Below are 16358 nucleotides of genomic sequence, written 5' to 3'. Positions count from 1 at the left end.
ACCTGCATATAACATTTTTTTTTTTTTGGCCCCAACAAAATGTCTGCATAACGATAACCTGTCTATAACAATATTTTTTAGGTCCCAACAGTATTGTTGTAGACAGGTTTTACTGTAGTACCATCTTTTGCCCCAGAACAGATGAGAGGTTCTCTAACTATTTGTACCGGTTATCTCCATTTTTTTCAATTTTTTGGCACTTCCCTTTCCTTCTCACTGCCTCAACTATGCTACTTTTGAGAGAGTAATTTTTTCAATAGTTCTAAAGCAACAAATACTGTAAAAATATTTATTTTCGCAATCTCGTCATAATCACGAAAATTGAAGCCTTGAGAAATATTATTTTATTTTTCAAAAAAAATTCACAAAATTTTTAGCTTACGAAATCATTTTGCAAAAATTATGACTGACGAAAATAAGTGCCTTTACAGTAAAGGTTTATTTGGAACTAAATATGTCATTCTTGTGGAAAATATAATGCGGTTAAAAAAAAATCATCACACGAAAAGCATTTACATTTGATTCCAAAAGAGAACATAAATAAATAAAAATATTTTTGTTCATCTAAAATTGCTGAAAAACAAAAGTAAGAAAAATATTACAATGTAAGAAATCCTTGCTTTTTTTTCTATTTAGATTGATGGCTATTTTCTCAGGCGTAAAAAGAGGTAACATGTTTGTTTTTTAAGGAAAATAACAGATCAAACAAAAGTAAAAGTCATTTAATCTCTAATTATTATTATTTCAATTATTTTTATTGAATTTGAAAGAAGCACTAATATAAGTAGCACTAAGTTTGTTAGCCTGAAAACATCAGTTTCATTTATTACACCTCTTGTATTCTACCTGCTCCCCCCCCCCCTCTCCTCTCTCTAACATTCTTTTTCATAAGCTCACCTTTTAAATCTTTGCAAAAAGAAGAAAAAAAAAAAGGAATACACACAGAAAGAAAAGGAATGCTTTATAAACATTTTAGATTCAGTTATTCAATTTCAACCACTAGTGTAGAGAGTTTAAGAAAAAAAAATGAAATGTGGAAAAGTTGAGTTCTGGTGGGCAGCATACATGAGCAAAGTTTTGAGGAAAACAGAAAAAAAGGTATCCAGTTTTCATTTCTTTGGTGATTTTTAGAAGATGTTTTCCAAAGCAGTTAAAAATTTGCATCTTTATTTTTGGTATGTGAATGGATCTTTCTCAAATAAAAGCAAAGGAACTAAAATAAAAACTTTAGCATACAGTTGTTTCACTGATCCCATTTTTTTCTTTAGAAGATGATTTAATCATTATAATTTGGTGATTTTATTTCAATTTGAACATAAATATTGTGTTGCATATAAAAAACCTGTTTTTAAGAACATTACTTAAAATAGAGATCATTTTTTTATAACATCACCTGCTAAACCAATCAAAAATTGATAAATAAAAATAACATTGCGTATTTTAACCATGTTATTTGCAAGAAGAAAAATTCTAAATCAAAGCAGTTGGTTTTCTTTCCATCTTTTGTGCACTTAAGAAGTAAAGTCGCCATAATTTGCCAACTTATAAAGCTGTCATGAACCATTTATTACTTGTGGGTGCAAAATGATGGTAAAGTGGAATTACCAAAACATTAATCTCAGTGCATCAGATGTTGCGGGTAAAGTAGCCGAAAGAATCTAAAAAATTTTGGCCATTAATTATACCACTAATTTAGTAATGGCATTGATACCACATAACACATTAAATTAACTAAATAAAGAATAATAGAGTCCACCATGTTTGTAAATATTTTTTGGGTTTCATGATACGCACTACAATGCTTTAATACAAATAATCATGATTTACTACAAAGATTTAGAAATTTTATCTCTTATTTCAGTAACTACGTGCAAAGAAAAATAAATACCATTTCCCAGTCACCTGATCTGACATCATAACCAGTTTTCCCAGAACGACCAATACCGTCGGTAAAATCTAAAAAGGAAATGCTCTTATTTGATATCATTGCATCACAAAACTTATGTTTGAGTTCAGTAATATGAATTGAAAAGTGAATTGTTTCATGGAAATAGGGGGAAAATGAAAATAAGAAAGGTTAAGATATGCATCAAAACATACCATATATTTAAAAAAAATGATTTTAATTTCTTTGAGAAACTGCAATAAATATATTTAGTAAACAGCATTAGAAATCCGTTAAAAAAGTAACTGGTCCTGCAGACCGCAGGACCAGTTACTTTTCTGCTTGCTGCAGGTGCTACTTACTGCAGGAGCAGAAGATTTTCTGGTCTGCAAACAATGATTGGTCCCCTTAACACAAATGGTAGATAAAGATGAATTATGCTTTTACATAAATTTATTAGCATTTTATTTACATATGACTTGTTTTTCATAAGACTGAAAACTGATAGTGCATACAAGATAAAGTTTAAGTAAATGTAAAATCTTAAAACTAACTGTAAATCTTTACTAATAATAAAGCTGAAAGTCCCTCTGTCTGTCGGGATCTCTGTGACACTCATAGCGCCTAGACCGTTCGGCCGATTTTCCTGAAATTTGGCACAAAGTTAGTTTGTAGCATGGGAGTGTGCACCTCGAAGCAATTTTTCAAAAATTCGATGTGGTTCTTTTTCTATTAAAATTTTAAGAACTAAATTATCTTAAGAAGGATGAGCAAATTACGAAATTATCATAACGTGGAACTGCAACATGGGCACAAGCCAATTGGCGAGAAAATTCACCATACATTATTTGTAAATATACAGGTGAACCAAAAGACCTTTTAATTTTCTATTACCGGCAAAGCCATGCAGGTACCACTAGTGTAAAAATAAAAGTGTTAAAAAACAATGATTAACCACTAGTCTCGTGAACTACTGAATTCTATTTCAGTGGTCCAAAGCAATTTACACTGGTCTGGGATCAGCAGATCACCAATGAATTTTGAACACTGGTAAAAGTCGATAGGTATCAATAAGCAAAATGTTCTCAAAATAAAATAAATATTTGAGGTTTAGTTATAATATGGGCTTCAGAACACCTCTGTATAAATCAATCAAAACTATTGATGCTATTGGTTCTTCAACTATCAATAGTTCAATGCTATTGCATTCCTGGTGATAGTGTGTAAATAATAAACATACAAGAAATGAAATTCAGAGAAACCACTCACCTACACCTCTGCTATCAAGAGTTTTGCCTTTAAATTTCGTGTAGGCATCATTCGGAGAGATTTTCAGTGTTTCCACACTGTCACATTGATCCTGAAAACAAGAAGCAAATGGCTGTTAAATTTCCACTGTTTATTACTCACATTTTACATACTGTCAGCCCTGCTTAATTGGGTAATGGATAAATGAATACCCAGCTTATATGCATAAAACCTCACGGAACCGAATATTTCCCCATAGAGGCAATGTCTTAACCAGAGTTTCACCAAAAAAAAAACTTGTAAAATCTGTAGCCACGTAACATTAAAACTATATGGCATGAGTTCAGGACTTTGAAAAAGTGACTTGATATTTGGAGAGTCATGAAATCCGGGTGTCCCAATAACGAGATTTGACTGTATTTAAAAAAATTTTATTATTGTACACTTATTGGCAAAAAATCTTTAAGACGTCTTTTGACAAAATTGCAACTAAAACTTAACTACAAAAAAAATAAGATTACACGCTCTTCAAGATCCATATTGATACAGTCAAACCTCATTTATCTGAACATACTTAAAACAAATTACTACTACATTTGCAATCAGTCTTATTGTTGTTGTTTTTTGGATAAGATGAAGTACAGTTAAGATGAATTAATTTTAAGGGTCAGTTGAGTCCATTTTGACGAGGTTCGACCGTATTTGAATCAGTGTAAAATTCTTCACATGTGTTGATGGTTCCATTCATAAAAATCAACTAATACTCGGTACTGGGCATAGTAGTAAGTGGTCAAGTACTGGGTACAACACTACACATAACAACAGATGTGGCAACATAAAAACATACCACAAGAGCGTCCGACATCGACAGGGTCCCCTGCTCGGCTTCAGGCAAGTCATTGGTCTCATATACATCAGGCTGGTCATGTGCCTGGAAGACAGAAGAATCATTAAATGAAGTAATAACGTAAAGGAATACTTACCTTTGAATAAATGCAGCACAGTCCCATAAGTACTTGTACAAGGAGTATGAAAGGAACTTCTCATTAAGCCAGGATGAAAAGGCCAGAAAAAAGAAAAAAAAAAAAAAAAACATTGAGAAAAGTACGAGAAGTCGTTTTTAAATTCGTGGAATGGAGGACAAGGATAGTAAATTAAACTTCAATGATATTTTTCTTTTTTTTATCTATTCATTTGCAACTCAAAAACACTTCTCAGCTCTATCAATAAATTGGTTTTTACCTGCATAAAAAAATATTGAATCTTTCAGCAAAAAATATGCTGAAAAATTCCTCATTTCACTTCTTCATTGCTTGTAAATTTCTTCCCACAAGTTCTTTTTTTTTTTCATTTTGAGGAACAGGAAGTATTTACTCGGGACCAGGTCTAGACTATTGGGTGAATGATTCTTAGCATCAAAGCCTACTTCGTGCAGGGCAGCCAACAAAAGACGACTCTTGTGAACTGGAGCATTGTCATGCAGGAACAACACAACTTTCGTCAATATGTCCTCTTTTTTCTTTAATTGCTTCTTTAAACTGTTCTAATATTGAAGCAGAATATTCTCCTGCTATACAGACACCTTTATCTTTATAATCGATCAATAATACTCCTTCTGAATCCCAAAAGATCGCCCCCATGTGGTTTCCAGCTGATTGTGTCACCTTAAACTTCTTGGGCAGTGCTGTTCCTTTTTTGTGCCACTGTATGGAGTCTTGCTTAGACTCAGGTTAATAAGGATAAACACGAGTTTCAACCCCGTTAGTGTTAACAATCCGGGCCAATACACAATCTTTAAGAGGTCTTCACGTTTTCAATTTTCTTTTCAATTGAATTGCTTGATTGGCGATTGTTCAAAGTCTAATGATGCAGTTAAGATAAAACTTGGTATTTATACTAATGGAGAGTCACAAAACACCTGATGGCTAAAAATATCCCCACCACTTATTCCCATCCTCGCCATTCCGCAAAATTAAAAATGTGCCCTCGTATGTAACCATATGTTGTGTAATTATTTACTACTTTGTTGAGTATATGCAGTGAAGATGGAACCATATGAAAAAGGCTGTTCACCAAAAATCAATAGCAGATACTCAGCAGATTAATCATGATGACTTAAACATTCAGACCTACTCATAAAAACCCGGCATTTTGTTGACTTTGTTACTTGCTATGCTGCACTGCTGACTAAACTTAAGGTTCTGACCAATTAAAACAATTAATACATTTATTCAATAACTTTTTCTTTTTGCTGATGATAGACCAGGGGTCGATCCAGGTTTTATTTTTTGGGTCCCCATTTTGTGAAAAGGCAAAATATTTTTGTAAAATTTCGTTATTTTTGTGAAAAAGCAAAATATTTTTGTGAATTTTCTTTATTTTTGTAAAAAAGACCTTCTCGTGATTTTTTTCTTGGAAAAGATTATATTAAAGCATTTCTAGCATTGTAGAAAAGCCCTAGACAGGTTTCAGGGGTGATTGCAAGTTCTTGAAGAATACCTGAAAGCTGTCAAGAGAAAATGCGCTGGGGGAGGGGGGAAGTAAGACCCTTAACATTTTATTCGTAATTTGACACATACATTACATTTATTGCTTTTTACAAATATACATATGCAAGGCACACTTTCTTAAGGTGAAAGTCTCACAACAGATTTCCTGTTGGCCCCTCTCAAATACTTTAAGAGCAATGAAAATTGCACATGCTGCTGAACGTAATGATAACTCCTAATAAATACAATATGAACAGACTCAAAGATATCACATATTTCTTAACACAGAAGTGAAATACTCATTAAAGATTCCATATATGTGTTTGAAAAACTTAAAAGTAATTAAAACCCAAAATAATACTGCACCAGCATTCAGCGTTTAATTTTTTGACTTTTGACGTTCTTACAGAGTAGGTATTTCGTTTAAAACTTTGCAATTTAATGATGTTAATAAATATATAAGAAATTTTATTTGTTTGCCTCTTAACAAGGTACAGTAAACATCAAAAATGCAAAAAATTCGTTTACCATGGCCGATGTAAGGAAATCAAGATCTTCAAAACAAATAAAAATATAAAAACAGCATGTAAAATAATTTTATTTTAAGTAAAGTTATTTTAGAATTGGATTTTGAAAATCAACACAAATTAATACTAAATATATATTGCGTAATCAAAGAAAAATTTAAGATTTTCCTGAAAATAAGCTACCAATCACAAGTGTCCCTCTCCCGTCCCCCCTCTGACGCTCTCAAGCAAAAACACCTCACGCAGCAAGCAAAAAGATAAGATGGGGGAAGGTTGAAGAGGCTCCCGCGTAGATGCGTACACATTTGCGGTTAAAAAATATTGTGAAAAGGCTGCCTTTTTATAAATTTTTGTGAAAGGGCTGCTTTTACGACGCGGAATTTTGTGAATGGGGCCGCTTTTGCGATGGGGGAATTTTGTGAATGGGGCCGCTTTTGCCATGCGGAATTTTGTGAAGGGGACGCAAAGCGGCCCCAAGTTGGCGCTGGATCGACCCCTGTAGACCTCTAGATAAAAATAGCTTGCGTTTTAAAACAAAATCAAAAAACACTTGACATATCCCACCTTTGTAGGGAATTTTTTCTGGTTGCCCATAAACTAGTAGAAGAAAAATTTATGGCCTGTGCTAAGAACTTCGATTTGTTAGTCAGTAAATTACCCGAAATTTGAAAATGTTGGCAACATTTTAAATTATTTTCAGTAAGTTACAACCCTATACTCAGGGCTAAGGCAGAAATACATGAAATACACCGCCAACTCAGTCATTTCAGACGAGGACTGCAGTTTCTTGTAGCACTCATCAGCCCGGCTTAGGAAGTGACTGAGCATTAGTTGGCTGACTGAGTTGGCGGTGTATTTCAAACATTTTAAATGTTTTAGCCAAAGAATAATTTTAACAAATCAGCAAAGCAAATAAAGCATAATGTTAAAAAACTTTAAAATGCAAACATCTCAAAATACAGAACAGGATAAACTTGAGAATAAAAAGAAACTTATTTGGCTGGGTTTCTCTCCCCCCCCCCCCCCCCTTAAAAGAATTATCAACTATCTTTTGACATAATTTTGAGGATCAAGGGTTTTTTTTTTTTTTTTTTTGTCAGTGGAAATTTCAGGGAAAATATAGCTATGTAATACACATTGTAACAACTCAATTTTTAATTTTTTTTAAATAATAAAAAAAAAACCTGGTTTTACCCGCTATCTCAAAATTTTCATCTCCAGTCAGACCTATGAAATGTTCATATGTTGATGATTTAGTCGGTGTAGCTTCAACATAATCCCCGGGTTGACACCATTCTTTTTTCTCGCCTCTTTTTCGTCATTATTTGCGAAGTTTATTTGTTGTCCAGTGTTTTAGATGTCTTTTACAGCTTCTATTGTAATTTTGTGTCCAGGTTTTTTGTTTTTAGCTTTTACTGTCACAAAACATCGCCAACACCAGGATTATAATAAAGCTGCTTTATTCAGTCCAGTAACACAACAAAGGAAGGGACTATTTTGATACTCTAAGGAGTTTGGCAGTCTTAAAATTTTCTTGGGGAATTTCTTTAGGTTGATGATCAGGGTTTGCCAATATATATCTTGATACATATCACGATATGTATCTGATATTTATCTTTATCATATCATACATATCTAGCGATGTAAAATACCTGGATATTTATTTTTAGGGGTAAGTATCCAGGGTATATACCCGGGAAAAATACCCAAAATGGGTATTTACCTGGGTATTTATTTCAAAAATTTATATTCAACTAAAATACTTTTCTGTTTTGAATTCCACTATGTATATATGTATACATAACCAACCATATACAGAATAACAAATTTTTGCCCAAAAACAGTATTTTGATCACATATTTAAAGAATTATTGGGTGAAACAACTTAGCAATCTAATATGATGTTCACATTAAATGTGTTAGATATGCCTAATCAATGTCCCCATCTTTCTTTTTTGTTTTTCACTTTTCAAAGCAAAATTTAAAGTTTTACCAGTACAAATACAAAGTGAGTGTCAAACTAATGCCTCCTAAATACTAAATGCCTATTGCGTTCTCCCTTTTAACATAGAGCAAAATGATCCCAGTAAGCATAATTTCGGTCTTCTGGCTACTGCCAACTATCGAAGGTCGAAAGCATTAGAAATTAAAAGCAGAGAAAATAATTTGTTAACTTCTAAATTTAAATTTTAAAATTAACCAATAAACGATTTGATTTGAATTGTTTGGATCTATCGATCGTCAAAGCAACACCATCTATGTATTGCCGTCAGGTGGTAGCATTGTTTGTGTACTGGCGGAGGATCCATTTAAAGCAAATGTGATAGGCATTTAGTATTTAGGAGGTTTTGGACAAACTGATTACAACTCAAAGCCAAAACTAACTATTAGCATGATATTATGAAAAATCAAAGATGAAACGTTGTGCTAGCACCATCTATGTGACAAAATTAAACTTAAATCCCTTTGTTTAAATTTTCTTCATGAAGTACCAGGGAGCAAATGCAAATGAGCAAGGCAACAGAAAACAATATTTTGATTTTTTTTTTTTGCTTATTAATGTGAAAACTGTTTCTATTAGAGACGTACCAAGTACTCGGTAACTACTCGGTACTCGGCCAATTTGCCGAGTACTCGGTACTCGGCCAAATTTTGATCAGATACTCGGCCAATACCGAGTAGTTGCAAAAAATTGAATATTGTCCAAGACAGATATTAAAATTTATAAAAAAGCGCAAGCATATTTAATATTCTGCAATCATTTACAAGTCAATTTTAAATTTTGTGAATAATGAAGTTTTTAATGCTTTAATGGAATAAATCTTTATTTTAATGTCCCCCAAAGTTAATGAAACTTATTTATTAAAAATTGTGCAAAAAAGGTAAGTATAGAAAATATGGAATTTTTACATAAACAATAGATTTTTGCTACAAACAAAAATTAGTTATAAGAAATATAAAAAATCTTTTGCTTAAAAAAGGGAAATAAAACAACATTAAAAGCAAAGTGCAGGAACACTGCAGACACATGTTTTGGTGTTACAGGAAATTCCTTTTTCAATGCACAAAATGTGAGCTCGTAGATTTAAAGGCATCCAACAAAAGTCAGATCTTTTTGGCGAATGCCTTTACATTCTTTAGCTCACATTTTATGCACTCATAAAGACGTTCCTTTGTAGCGCAGAAACACGTGTGTGCAGTGTTCCTGCACATTTGCTTTATTTGCTTTTAAAAATTATTTATGTTTGGCGGACTAGAACTAAAATAGATTGGTATAGTTTGTCTTAATTCCAACTTGATCAATCATACCTTTTATTTATTTATTTTTAATTTTAAAAATAATTTTTTTTGTAAACTTTTTGATGTAAACAAAATTTTTTAAATAATGTGAAATTAAATTTCAGCAGGAATTTAGTTTTAAAAACTTTTATATGGACAAAGAGGTCTATACTACTATTCCAATAAGCTCAAAATTGATCACATGTGTGTCAGTGGTTCTTCTTAAAACATAATTGGTACTTGTTAATTCGGCCGAGTAGTGAAATGCCGAGTACTCGGTAACTCGGTACTCGGCCGAGTACTCGGTACTCGGCTTAAGTGCTACTCGGTACATCTCTAGTTTCTATATTTGCCACTAGAGACGTACCGAGTACTCGGTAACTACTCGGTACTCGGCCTACTCGGCCAATTTGCCGAGTACTCGGTACTCGGCCAAATTCTGATCAGCTACTCGGCCAATACCGAGTAGTTGCAAAAAATTGAATATTGTCCAAGACAGATACTAAAATTTATATATAAAAAAAAGAGCAAGCATTATATTCTGCCAATCATTTACAATTAAAAATTTATAAGTCAAATTTAAATTTTGAGAATAATGAAGTTTGTAATGCTTCAATGGAATAAATCTTTATTTTAATGTCCCCAAAGTTAATAAAACTTGTTTTTTTAAAAATTATGCAAAAAAGGTAAGTATAGAAAATATGGAATTTTTATATTAAAAATGGTCTTTTGCTACAAACAAAAATTAGTTATAAAAAATATATAAATACCTTTGCTTAAAAAATTAAAGGAAATAAAACAACGTTAAAAGCACAGTGCAGGAACACTGCAGACACGTGTTTTGGCATTACAGAGAATTCCTTTTTCAATGCACAAAATGGGAGCTCGTGGATTTGAAGGCATCCGACAAAAGTCGGATTTTTTAGTCGAATGTCTTTACATTCTTTAGATCACATGTTATGCACTGAAAAAGACGTTCCTTGTAACGGGGGGGGGGGGGGGGGGGGGAACACGTCTCTGCAGTGTTCCTGCACATTTGTTGTATTAAAATTATTTATGTTTGGTGGACTAAAACTATAATTGATTGGTATACAGTGAAAGCCCTCCTAACCGACACCCCTCTTATGCGGACAATTTTTAATTCCCCAGTTCCAATGCAAATAACATTATTAAACCCCTGTCCTGCGGACACCTCTATATTGTGGACAAAAAAAAATTGTCCTGTTAGTGTCCGCATTAGAGGGATTTTACTGTAATTTGTTTTAATTCCAACTTGATTAATCATACCTTTTATTTATTTTTAATTTTAAGAATAATTTTTTGGTAAAATTTTTGATACAAACAAAATTGTTTATATAATGCGTAATTAAACTTCAGCAGGAATTTGTTTTAAAAACTATTATATGGACAAGGAGGTCTATACTACTATTCCAATAAGTTCAAAATTCATCACATGTGTGTCGGTGGTTCTTCTTAAAACATAATTGGTACTCAGTACTCGACCAAAGTGCTACTCGGTACGTCTCTACCTTTTATTTATTTATTTTTAATTTTAAAAATAATTTTTTTGTAAAATTTTTGACACAAACAAAATTGTATATATAATGCGCAATTAAATTTTAGCAGGAATTTAGTTTTAAAAACTATTATATGGACAAGGAGGTCTATACTACTATCCAATAAGTTCAAAATTCATTACATGTGTGTCGGTGGTTCTTCTTAAAACGTAATTGGTACTTGATAACTCGGCCGAGTAGTGAAAGGCCGAGTACTCGGTAACTCGGTACTCGGCCGAGTATTGAAAGGCCGAGTACTCGGTACTCGGCTACTCGGCCAAAGTGCTACTCGGTACGTCTCTATTTGCCACGTTATCACTTACACAGCAATAAATTAAATAAATAAATAACATCATAGTCTTAATAACTTCTCAGTAAATTCTTCCAAGCATCTCTCATGCTTCCTTTTTTTCTTTTTCATTTTGGATATGACTAACCTAGATTGTGATTTTGAAATCCTGAAGTTCATCATTGAAATGCTTATACTTGTCCAATTATGACATTAAAAAGAAAGATTCTTTGGTTCACGATATGTTTTCTTTCATAATTTCATCAAGTCTTCCAATAAATAATATTATAAACTGTGTAATGCATATTTATGTATCAGTTTTTACCAATTATTTCATATTTAAATTTTTGAAAAAAAAAATTTCCGACTCACTTTTTGCATTTTTTTGGAAAATACCCAGTTTTTGGGTATTTACCCAGGCCTTGGGTAAATACCCAAAAAATATTTACCTACCCACTGGGTATTTACCCGATCCACATCACTATATATATCTGATGTGATCTGATATTTATCTTTATAATATCATGAAATTTTGATATTTATTTTTTTAACTACAGTATTTTCAATATAAAAAGTGTATTAATCATAGTAATATTGATCATTTATTATTAAAAATAAGAAAAAAGTTTATACACTATGTTTTTGTGATATATTAATACATTATTAACCCGGGAGAACTCGCGGTACTTTTCGTCACACGAACGCTCGCGGGGGGGGGGGGGGGGGGGCTCCGTAGGCCCGGAGTGGTTATTTCAGTAAATTAAGTTTGCAAAATAGAAAAAAAAAATGTGCTTTCAACACTGAATTATAAATAGATAAACAGCCTCTAAAATATGTTTTAAAAAGTAAGGTTTAAGAAAGTTTTAAGGTACATGAATCTAAATCTTCTCCTAAGCATTACTGATGATCGCTTTACTGTTCTGTGTCAACTTCTTCTTCATCATCTTCATTAAGGGAGTTCTAATCAATTGAAACCTCAACTAACAAGGTCTGCAACCTCTTCATTTCATCTTTGCAGCTTAAATAGCGATGCATTTCACAACATCTTCCTTTACATTCACAATCTGAAATGAAAAGCGTGTGAGCGTTCGCTCCGGGCCTCTGAGGCCCAAACCTGAATTTTCTGGGGAAAAGGGGAAATGTACATTCCTGAAAAGCATGTGGTCAGTATGTAGGTCACCTCCAACGCAGCTACTGTGGATCTCATTCATTTCTGTTGAAAGGGTGATTTTTGGCAACATAGTTCTGTAATGACCGGGCCTGAGAGGCCTGATGCGAGTTCTCCCGGGTTAATACAAAGTAGTATACAGGGGGTGATTGTGAGTTGATCAAAAAATACCTGAAAGTTTCAAAGCGAGAACGGGAGAGGGGTAATCTTTGGCCCCTATTACTTAAGTGCACCTTTGCCATAGTTTCTGAGTCAAAAGATTGCGTTCACATTTAATTAAGTTTTTAATGGATTACAAAGTCACTTTTAAGCTGCTATTATACAAATTATCTTGACATTTGTCCACCTTAAGGGATAGTTGTCCATCTTAAGGCTCTTGCAGATATATTTGATGAGTATTATATAATTTAAAATAAATTGCGGAGGTATGGAGACAAAAGCATAACGAAAAAAGAACATAATTCCAGTATTTTCAGACATGAAAATACCGGAAATACGTCCGAAAATACCGGAAATTCGGTAAAATACCGGACCACAATCACCCCTGAGTATAATATGCCTTTTTTACTTGTATTTTATATTCATAAAATTATTACTAATGAAGCAGTTTTAATTCATACTAAAAGTGTCTAATTAAATATTAAACATTGCTCGGAAAAAAAGAAAATGTCTCATGACTGTGCACCGACTCATGTATATCATTTATTTCTGAATCATATAACTGAGAAAAATGAGTAAAATAGCTAATGCTAAATTAACTCTATTAAAATTGATAGAAATGTAAAATGAAATATTATATAAATATTGAAAGAAGCCTTGATTTTAAGTCTACAAATTGTAATTACAACCATAAGAAAATAAAGAGTGATTTGAGGATGCATTTACTATTATTTTGAAGACTTGAGTTTGTGTTAATTGAAAATATCGGATATATATATCCAATATATCTCATATATATCAAAATATCGGATATTTTCGATAATATCATGATATTTTTGACCCCAGTTGCTATTCAATAACCATTAACAAATAGATATTTCTCCACTCGTCGGTTGCATCCACAAAAGAAAAATATTAATTGCACATACATTATGGTCATTATACAAAAAACATAGGTTTTTGAAGTTGGAATTTATGAAAAAAAAAATCTTCAACTTTTTAAAAGTCAATTTATATTGTTCCTTTTAGGCACCTTTTTACTCTTACATAGCTGGTCCATGGGTGGAGTTAAGGGGGGCTTAAAGGGGCTAAGCCCCCTCTTGACAGCTTATTAGCTCCCCTAAATGAAAAAGTACAGAAATTTAAAAGCTTCCTTCCACACATTTTTTTTTTCAAAAAATATTTTTTTCCTTGCAAATCCAAAGAGAGTTAGATGACTAAAAATAACCTTTCTTAACATCCCAAAGAGAACTTCAACATATGTTATTAGGATTAGCCCTTTAGAGCTTCAGAATTTGCTATTCTCTAGTATCGATGGATGTAACACGCTTTTTGTCCTTCCTTTGACGTCACTAAGGATATCTTTCCTTTAAAGCAATAAATTGCACATAAAATTCTCGTATTAAAAATTATCTTTCCTTTTATTAGTTTGCCCGATTTTATTTCTTGTAAAAAGCCTTTATATAAAACTTAAGGGAAGACAGGCAATGGCAGCAGTTTCAATGTCACATATTCAACAAATACTATAGGAAGAAAGCAACAAAACATATAAAGAAATGTATGTTTAATGTGTTCATGAAACCGGGAGGGGGAGGGGGTGATTCCCCAAATGAGGGCCCTGGGGCTTACTCCCCCCTACAGACAAAAATCTAACTCTCTCCATGAGCTAGTCATATTCTTTATTGAATATTTTGTAACTTTCTTTTGTAGCTAAAATTTTGGACCTGAACAGAGGGTAGCGGATAGTAAAATATATTTTAATTGTTATTTTTAAAAACTTTTCATTTAAATAATCTTGCATATATTGTATGAGGAATACGATTTGAACTGATTAAAATGTACACATCTTTCTTAAAATGAATTTTTATAAAAAGTTGTATGCTCCATTTCCAATTGTATTGCATATCTTCCATTACATCTAACAGAGGATACAAATACTGATGTTTTGCTATGCACATTGAGTCGATTTAGGGTTAAAGCCAACATGTTATTTAGAATTTACTAAAAAAAATAATTCAATTTTAACTATTAAAAAAAATATTGTACAAACAATCCTTTCCTTTTTAAACCAAGAATGGAGGCTACACAAAGTTAAGGACCTAGTTGACTTCAAAGAGAATAATGCTGAAATTCTTTCACACTAAGTTGTTTAGTTTCACTATGAAGACCCAGAGTTGAAAAGGGCTAACTTGTGATTCTAAACCTCTGTAATGAGCCGCCAGTACTGCTGTCTATAGAAAATTCTAATACTTAATTAAACCCCGAACGGAGGATACAAGAAAGAATGATAGTGATTCAAAAGATTATGAATGCTACATATTTTTTCATTTTATAATTCTTTTAAACTATTTAAAAAAATCAAATGATACAAATTTCACTATTAAATCCGTTATATATATATTTTTTTTGTATTGAGTGAATAAATGAAAAAGTACATGAGAGGAAATGTGTTGGGACATGTAACGGCATACAAGTATCCCTCTGTTCAGTGGAAAAAAAAAACATTAAAAAATTATAACATTATAAATTTGTATTGATCATTTTCAGAATTAGTTATACTTTTCTAAATCTCATAAAAAGTGTTTAAAAATATATATTTTTGAAGCTAACCACCCTGGACTTAAAAAAAGTGCGTTTTTGGTAGAATGACCCATTAGTGCCACACATTGAAACCAAGGAAAGAAAATCGCCAAACCCTCAATTTTCAAAAATGTCTCTAAAGAAACAAGAGCAGTGAGTGAAACAATAAAATTAATTAATTACCCACTAAAGCAAAACTGAGTATTTAGCAATATTTTTAAAAAAAACACACAAGCTATTAAATAAATATTAAAGTTGAGCAGCAATAGGAGATTAAATTTTCATTGCTTGGATCAAATAATTAACTATTGTTTCAGTCGCACAGGGTAAAAACAAATCACTCTGTAAAAAAGATCAAAGAAGCAACAGCAACACATATTTTGAAGAATCGTTAGTTTTTTAAATGCACCTAAACAAAACTTTAAATTTTGTGTGAAGATTTAAAAGGTTCCGGCTAATTTTAAACTGTTTTGAAAGAAAAAGTGCGAGAAATCCCGAACCTAAGTGAAAAAGCTACTTCATTCCATGTTGATGACATTTAATAAAATATTCAATGGGAAGTGAAAGAAACTTACGATTCCAGGAAGGTCAGCATACTTAGGATTGGCCATGTTCAATACTTAATTAGCTTACTGCACTATCAAATTAAAATTTTTAATTAAAAAATTAAAATTTCATGGAAAATTCTAAAACAACACATAACAAGACAAATAGAAACAAGATGAATTGTCGTCATGCATGACGTCACGCAGAGGAACAGTTAACGGTTACAGGGAAGTTAGCATGTACAGCCACTGAGCGGAAGTGAAACTGGAGCGAGGTATGTCGCCTCAAAAATATTTTAAAATACATGCATATTTTCTCAACTAGAGTCCCTATTCGCAACTCCAACAAACTATAGGGGGCACTGCAGCCACTGTCTAATGGCGGATGAAAAAGGTAAAACAAACCCACGCAGTAGCGTAGAAAATGCTAATAAGCCTAGTAATTTTAGTTTGTATGCATGATTTTTTTGCTTCATTCTTTTAAATTTAATTTTTCAAGTCCTGTGGATATTCTAGCCCACGTAGAAAGAGATGAGAATTCAAGAAGCATTACTAAACGTCAGAAATTAATGCAAATCACGTAGTTCGTAGTTCTAAGCAGCTATTTCCACGATGTTGAATTTGATATTTATC

At 32.4% G+C, this 16358-nt stretch overlaps 1 protein-coding gene across 1 annotated transcript; it reads right to left on the bottom strand.

Moving 5' to 3' along the window:
• Positions 1-1888: 1888 nt before the first annotated feature.
• On the bottom strand, positions 1889-15885 carry LOC129234065 (dynactin subunit 2-like; the record flags this gene model as incomplete). The annotated part of the gene is made up of 4 exons (XM_054867956.1): positions 15756-15885; positions 3981-4064; positions 3155-3245; positions 1889-1956 (listed from the first exon to the last, which is right to left on the bottom strand). Coding segments are annotated over exons 1-4 (279 nt in total), but the record flags the coding sequence as incomplete, so codon positions are not given.
• Positions 15886-16358: the final 473 nt, after the last annotated feature.

Source organism: Uloborus diversus, unplaced genomic scaffold (genome assembly GCF_026930045.1).
Source record: "Uloborus diversus isolate 005 unplaced genomic scaffold, Udiv.v.3.1 scaffold_964, whole genome shotgun sequence".
Lineage (NCBI taxonomy): Eukaryota > Metazoa > Arthropoda > Arachnida > Araneae > Uloboridae > Uloborus > Uloborus diversus.
The sequence above is the reverse complement of the archived record's forward strand: the minus strand, read 5'-3'. Positions and strand labels throughout refer to the sequence as shown.